Source organism: Clupea harengus, chromosome 20, assembly GCF_900700415.2.
Source record: "Clupea harengus chromosome 20, Ch_v2.0.2, whole genome shotgun sequence".
Lineage (NCBI taxonomy): Eukaryota > Metazoa > Chordata > Actinopteri > Clupeiformes > Clupeidae > Clupea > Clupea harengus.
In genome coordinates this window covers 26,186,230-26,193,604 of record NC_045171.1, presented here as the reverse complement: position 1 = coordinate 26,193,604, position 7,375 = coordinate 26,186,230, and the positions used below count along the sequence as shown (strand labels likewise).

The following is a 7,375-nucleotide window of genomic DNA, read 5'->3' as shown; positions in this document are numbered from 1 at the left end:
CTGGGGGGCCCAGGTGGGGCCGAGGTGGGCCGAGTGTGGGTGAGGTGGGGCACTAGTCAAGGTAGCAGCCTGCTCTCGGTCACTGGCACTGTCCGGGGCTTTCGCAGTTTGATGTCTAATCACTGGGGAGGGAGGGGTTAAGGATGTAATGAGGTTAAAAGCAGTAGCTAGCGTCACCATGCACTTCCTCATAATCACTAAGTGATACAGCAGTAGTTAAAGCTGCATTAATGTTACCTACTGCATTCATGTTTGATAATGGATCCTTAATGCAAACCCATGCCGATTTGGGGTTCCTGAACATTTATTGAGTCCCCGTTGAAATCAGAGCCATGGGAATTGGTTTAGTTTGGTGTTTTCAGTCTAAAACCCTACAGGTGCAACAAAGATCTTGAGCATCTCACTCCTCATACGGCTCTCTTCGGCAAAACAAGTTAAACACACCCTACCTTCAAAAAATATCCACATCGTACGTACACTCTTACGTCAGAAAAACACTACTCCCAAAAGCCCTGATTCACTGACACAGATACTCAGGTTATACCAGTTCTGCATCACCTTACATCTGAAGCTCACTGAAGAGAAAACACTCATCACACAGTACTACAGCAACAGTGATTAACATTGCACAATGCAATTTGGAGGAATCTGAATTTTGAGGTGTTCTGAATTCTCAGAGAGAAGCAGCATGCCGTCTGTGAAAGGATACTGTCCTCTTTGCTCTTCTCCGGTGTGCTGTCCATGCCAGGCAAGGCCGCGGCCACACGACGGAACAGCTGAAGAGAAACAGTGAAACAGTGAAACAGTGAAAATGGGTTGCAGTGAAGCAAGTATGACACTGACTAGCCTCTCATTTGCTTACAGCATCTTTGACTGTCAGTTCAAATTGGACACTGATGAGCAACTCTTGTGGATTTTGTCTTTTTTCTTGACAAAATGCTACTTATACAATATTGTGAAGGAAAGCAGGCAGGCATTAAGGCAAAGCTAAGGTATGTGAATCAGGAACACAGACAGAAACACAGTAGCTGAAGAGCCATTACTGGACACTCAGGCCACACAGAGTGATGAGCAAACACACACTAAGGTACAACAACTACTAGCTTCATTCAAACCCAGACTTGCGATGGTCAACTATTACACTGGAAGTTCACTGGGGGGCATTTGCTTGCTTAAGTTTGATTGAAGCCAGAAAACAATTCAATTATTAAGAAAAAAGCCACAGGTACGAGACAACACATTTACAGTGCACACACAAGCATGAGGGGCTCACACACTCCCCTTGTGTGACTGCGTTAAACAGAGAAGAAAGGTCACTGGCAAAGGGAGGGGGAAAGAAAAGAGAAACAGAAATGGCAAGGTGTGGTGGCGGAGTCTCAGGGTGGGGATGGTGGCGCAAAAGGAAGGGTCTGCCCTGTCTTTAAAGGAGCATCTCTACCTGTTTGACATTGTAGCCAGTCTTTGCGCTGGTCTCAATGAACATGACATTCAGTTCCTTAGCTCTCTGCTCGCCTTCCTCAGTGGTGATCTGTCTACTCGGGCCAAAGCAGAGAGGAACGAAGACAGAGAGGGAACCCACAGAGGCACCAAGGAGAAGAAACGGAGCATGAGAGACGACAGGAAACAGAGAGAGAGAGAGAAAGAAAGAGAAAGGGGAAGTAAGAATAACTCAGAAAATGTGCTAGCCCTTTAGAGAAATGTCAGTGTTAGTACAGCCGGAAGGGGCACAGACTTTCAAGAGAAGGTGGAGAGAGAGAGAGAGAGAGGACAGGAAGCACTGCTGTTGGAGGAGGACAGCAGCACTCACTCCTTCTGTTCTTTAAGACATGACAATCAGAACAGAGAAACAACACACAGATGCACACGTTCATATTTCACCCTTAAGGAGCGCAGCCACAAAGAGGCTCCATTTCTTATGAGACTGAGGACACAGACCGAGGACAGTTATCACAGCATCACTTGAAGGCCCACCTGCTTGACGTTATAGCCAGCCTTGGCGCTGGTCTCTATGTACATCACATTGAGCTCCCGAGCTTTCCTCTCTGCAGCCTCTACTGACACTTGCCTGCCATTGCCCATGGGGGGGTGGAGGGTGGAGGGTGGAGGGGCAAGACAGGTGCGGATGGGGTGGAGTTGGGGTGGGGAACATATTCAAAGTAGAGGTGGGAACAAAAAAAAAAAAATGGGGAAACAAACATAAATCTAAATCAAAATGGGGATAAAGAAATCAAAGACTTAACCAAGAAACTTAACAAACAAGGAAATCACAAGTGAAATGATAAACTGTAGAAATACGTTATGAGGGTTTGAATCAAATAAAACAAAATGGTAGAACAGAACTAAACCAAATATGAGGCATGCCTCTGAACATTGCACTGGTATGAAATGGCATTTTCTCTTCCGTGATGTGGACCCATGTCTACTCTCCACTTTCCCCATGTTCTACAGAACTGTACCTTTTATCAGCCAAGTCTGTCTTGTTGCCAACTAACATGATGATGACATCACTCCCCCGCTCTGTTCTGACATCATCAATCCACTTTGAGGTCTGCTGGAATGAATTTAAGTCTGCAGAAGAGAACGAGGTCAATAGGTGACAAAAAAGAAATGCTTATGGACATGGTATATTGTAAAAGTGTTATTTCTTTATATCTGCACGTGTGTTTACAAGCATGAATCTCAAACACAGCATTTCAAACCCAGGTTTTGAATCACACAGAGTAAGCACACTGTTAGTGAAGAAAAGTTCAACAGTACTTTAGTTAAAGCACAAAGCCCATGACCAGGTACCCCTCCACCCTCCATCTATAACACCTGAACTAACTACTCCCTCTCTGGTGCATGGTCCTCACGGGGGCCTATCCCATAGCACCCTTGGGTTGACCCTAGCAGCCAGACTCACTGGTGATGTCATAGACCACCACAGCGATGGTGGAGTCACGAATGTAGCTCGGGATGAGGCTACGGAAGCGCTCCTGACCAGCAGTGTCCCAGAGCTGGAGACGAACCTGAAGATCCATGCAGACAGAGGGAGAGACAGAGGGAGAGACAGAGGGAGAGACAGAGGGAGAGACAGAGGGAGAGAGAGGGAGAGACAGAGGGAGAGACAGAGAGAGAGAGAGAGGGAGACAGAGGGAGAGACAGAGGGAGAGACAGAGGGAGAGAGAGAGGGAGACAGAGGGAGAGACAGAGGGAGAGAGAGAGGGAGACAGAGGGAGAGACAGAGGGAGAGAGAGGGAGAGACAGAGGGAGAGAGAGAGGGAGAGAGAGAACAAGGGAGCAACATGGAGGAGAGGAGAGGGTGCGAGAGTGAGAAAAGACAGACATGGAGGTGGAGGAGAGAAATAGAGAACGAACAAAGACTTAAAGGAGTTGCAAAGAGGCAGCACAAAAGATCACCCATCCAGAAATGAGGGAGGTGGTCTCGGATAAAGGCAACAGAGGCAGTCATAAATTCTAGAATGTTCTGGAAAGCCCAATATGAAGTTATGAACGTTGGCTCAAAATCCCTTGATCGACAGAGATGAGACAGCCTGCTGTGTTGGTGACTCACACCAGAAAGCCTTTATCTGAAAGCGCCTCCCTATTCCTGCCCTCAAGCGTCACTGCAGGGGCCACATTCATTGAGTAGACATACTTGAACGTACATTAGTCAAACACAGACGTCCACCTTCTCTGGGGAAATATCTAAGGGCTCTGAAAATTCTCAAGCCCTTCAGTGGTAGTCGCAGATTTCCCCATTCAGAGATGCCAAGGTGAACGCAAGCGCTGGCCAAAGTGTTCAAGACAGCCCTATGAACGCGGCCCTTCCTGCAACCGCCTCCAGCTCACACCTCCATCGGCCACATGGTGCAGGGCAGCGGTGCCAAGCAGGTGGGAGCCGGTGGCGATACCTACTTGCGGATGTCATAGACCACCACAGCAGCGGCCTGAGTCTCGGATGTAGCTGGGGATAAGGCTGCGGAAGCGCTTCCTGCCCTGCAGTGTCCCACAGCTGGAGACGAATCTGTGACCACATCAGTGGTGGGCCAATGGGACCGCAGCCAACAAACAGCAGAATGGGAGTGGGGGATGAACAGAAAAAACAACCAACTTAAAGAACAGAAAAGAAAAACAGAACGGCAGTGTGCCAATGCAGTGTGGGGAGAAATCAAAATGCACATCTAATGAGGTGACGAGAGACAAACGACTAAAACATCTTCTAAAAAGCAACAAAATAAAACCAAACTCTAAAAATGCATCACACTTCTGCGTTTGATTGAAATATCAGCTGATGAGATGAGATGATGAACTAAGGGTGAAGTGCCAACTACCAGAAAAACTAGCAATGGTAAAGATGCTTCAAAATATGAAGGAGTCAGGTTTAGGTTGAAGAAAACATGCCTACCGTACGATCTTCAGGTACATCGTTTTTGATAGAAAGTCTATTCCAATTGTTGCCTGTGAGAAAAAAAATATCATAAAGGCAATATACACCTTCAGTATGTAACCTAATTCTAGGCCCCAGAATCAATACCTTGCGATGGCAAGATGCCATACTCTAGTTTTCATTGTCATGTGTGGCTGCTATCCATGACAAGACTCTTCAAGAACATCAAACAGCATTGTCAGTGCTCCCCTATTGGTTTCAGCTGTTTCATCTCTCTTCCTGATGAAAGGTTTCGCTTACCTGATATGTATTTGTCAAAGCTGTCGTACATAAACCTGGTGATGAGTGAGGTCTTCCCCACTGCAAAGACAATTTTATGGCAATGAGCAACACATCGAGTCAATAAACAAATCAATCATGTTAGTAATCTGTTTTGGCCACGTTGATGAAGTAAAAGGGTTAGATTAGGATGACTGTTCATCAGAGCCTGCTGAACTCTGATCGCTGAGTTGGCAACAAGGGTGGTGCCAGAATCCTCACATAATGGATGTGAGCTAGGATAGCTAACTTGATGGGGAAATCGTTATACTGGCTACAAATTAAACTTGCATTTACAACTGCATCGACTAGATGACATATTTGCTGTAACAAAAACAACAATATAGCTACAATCGAGGAATATATGTCTCTGTAGCTTTCGTGGCGAATTGTGGGTCGATATGGAAGGACAGATAGCTAACGTTAGATGGTCAACTAGATCCTAGTTGAGCTAGGTAGCCATCGCTACCACTAGCCTCAATCATATAAGTTAGCCGGCTAACGGGCTACCTGGGTCAAAATCATTTATATTGCCAAATACATTTTGACAATACACTATACATTACATCTAACTGTCTGATAACACACAATGTGGCTCGCATCCAATGAAATATGACACACAGTATTACTTACATACACAGAAGGAAATTGTTTGGCTAGACCTTGACTTCCTCTGGCTTGCAAGCCGACTACGCTAGCTAGCCAAAGCCGACAGCTATTATATAAAGCCAACGTTAACCGTATAACGTTGAACACCACACACAATAACGTGCCGGACTAGCGATTTAAAACACATGATATTACCCCAAATGAATTCTTGAGGATAACAACCTTTTTCGCTAAGCACTCAAGTGTAATTGTGAATACATTTGTATTTAGATACAACGTCCATTCTCAGCTCTTGGCCTAGCTAGCTTCCAGCTTAGCAACGTATTCAATATCAGGGTGGATAGCTAGCTATGATATCTTATAACAGCAGGGTATAAGGTTGCTAACGTTAGGTAGCTAGCTGATGTCATCTGTTAGTGCGAAGAGAGATGGCTAGACAGGGAGCCACCAGACACAAAATATAATTTGTTCAATATTGTCAAGAGTAATCCACCTCATTTGAACCTTAGTGTATACATGTCACTTCACTGACATCGGGTATGGTGTACTTGTTAGCTGACATTAGTTTGCTGTGGTGAGCATCTTTGGATCGGCCTGTCTTGTCGGCCTTAGTGGCTACGTTATCGTCGAGCATCCAATGAAACAAATCACTCAATTGCAAACCATCTTATAAACTGAGGAATCTTACCACTTTGCTCGCCTAAGAAAACGAGCTTGAATTTCCGCAGGGGGTTCCCAAACTCTCCACCACCCGTCGTTGTCGACATATTTATTTTACGATACAGACAAATCCCTGTTTACTTTCTATACAGAGAGGGGTAATACACGGTGTGTGCATATGGCTGTGCCTGTTTCCTGTACGCGTTAGCGCCTCGTAGTGACCAAAAAGGGTTGCCCCAAGAATATCTATTATAACAGGGGTGGGATTTTTTTCTTTCACACGAGAGTAAGTTAGCCTACATGTCTGTCATCCATTGCAAAACTTGAATCAAACTTTTACTTCAAACATAGATTAAAGCACACCATAAAACATGAACTTTCTGGGAAATCTACTGTTGTTGTTCCTGTTGTTGTGAGAGAGGGTCTCTTTTTTGCCCCCTTGTGGTCAAACTGTAGACCAGGCAGCATTTTGTTGAGGAGGGTCAAGTCAAGAGTCTAGACTAACAAAAGAAAACACTGTGTTCCTATAACTTGTAGCAGTAGCATTTTATGACCTTTTTCAGGAGAAAAAAATCTGTCTCCTCCCCCTCCATGACCCTGTAGTTCTCGCACGAAGCCCTGTGAATACCTCTGTAACCCTGAAGTCTAGTGTACTCCTAGAATCCTTTACACCTATTGACCTTCCTGAACCCACTCCCCGGATATTCTCGTCTAAATCATCAGTGTGCTTACAAGACCACATGCCTACAGAACTATTTAAACACGCACCGCCTGTAATTAAATGAGACACTACACTACTTAAAGTCATTAACAACTCCCTAGGGGGTTTCAGGATACGTACCCACATTCATTCCAAATAGCAGTAATCAAACCATCTCTCAAAGAACCTAACCTTGATAACCTGGCTACTTACAGGCCAACCTCCCGTTTCCTGTCAAAAAATACTTGAAAAAGTAATAGCAAACATCTAAACATCCCAAACATTCAGTAATAGCAGACATCCAAACAACATCCAATAAGTGCTCCGATCTGGCTTTAGAGCCTATCGCAGCACTGAATTGGCCTGATCTACTCATTGCATCTGATCATGGAAACATTTCAGTACCGGTTCTTCTAGACCTAAGTGCTGCTTTCGACTCTATAGATCATCATATTTTACTACAGACACTTGAACACCATGTTGTTATCAAAGCATGTGCCCTATCTTGGCTTATGTCTTACCTTTCTAACCATCTTCAGTTTGCACATGTCCACAATGAATCATCCAGTCATACAAAAGTAAGTTATGGAGTTCCCCAAGGCTCAGTGCTTGGACCTCTGGTCTTCTCTTTGTACATGCTACCCTTAGGTGCTGTAATAACTCCCAATGATACCTATCCACGAAACCTAATGAAATGATCTAACTACCTAAGATAGAAG

The 7,375-nt window shown here is 44.9% G+C and overlaps 1 protein-coding gene across 1 annotated transcript; it reads right to left on the bottom strand.

The window, feature by feature from the left end:
- Nucleotides 1-593: 593 nt before the first annotated feature.
- LOC116225166 (ras-related protein Rab-6B-like) lies at nt 594-6,267 on the bottom strand. The gene is made up of 7 exons (XM_031587015.2): nt 5,985-6,267; nt 4,670-4,729; nt 3,832-3,893; nt 2,903-3,074; nt 2,457-2,568; nt 1,439-1,532; nt 594-776 (listed from the first exon to the last, which is right to left on the bottom strand). Exons 1-7 carry the CDS (start codon nt 6,061-6,063, stop codon nt 594-596), a joined length of 762 nt encoding a protein of 253 aa, XP_031442875.1. The 5' UTR covers nt 6,064-6,267.
- Between the last annotated feature and the right edge of the window lie 1,108 nt (nt 6,268-7,375).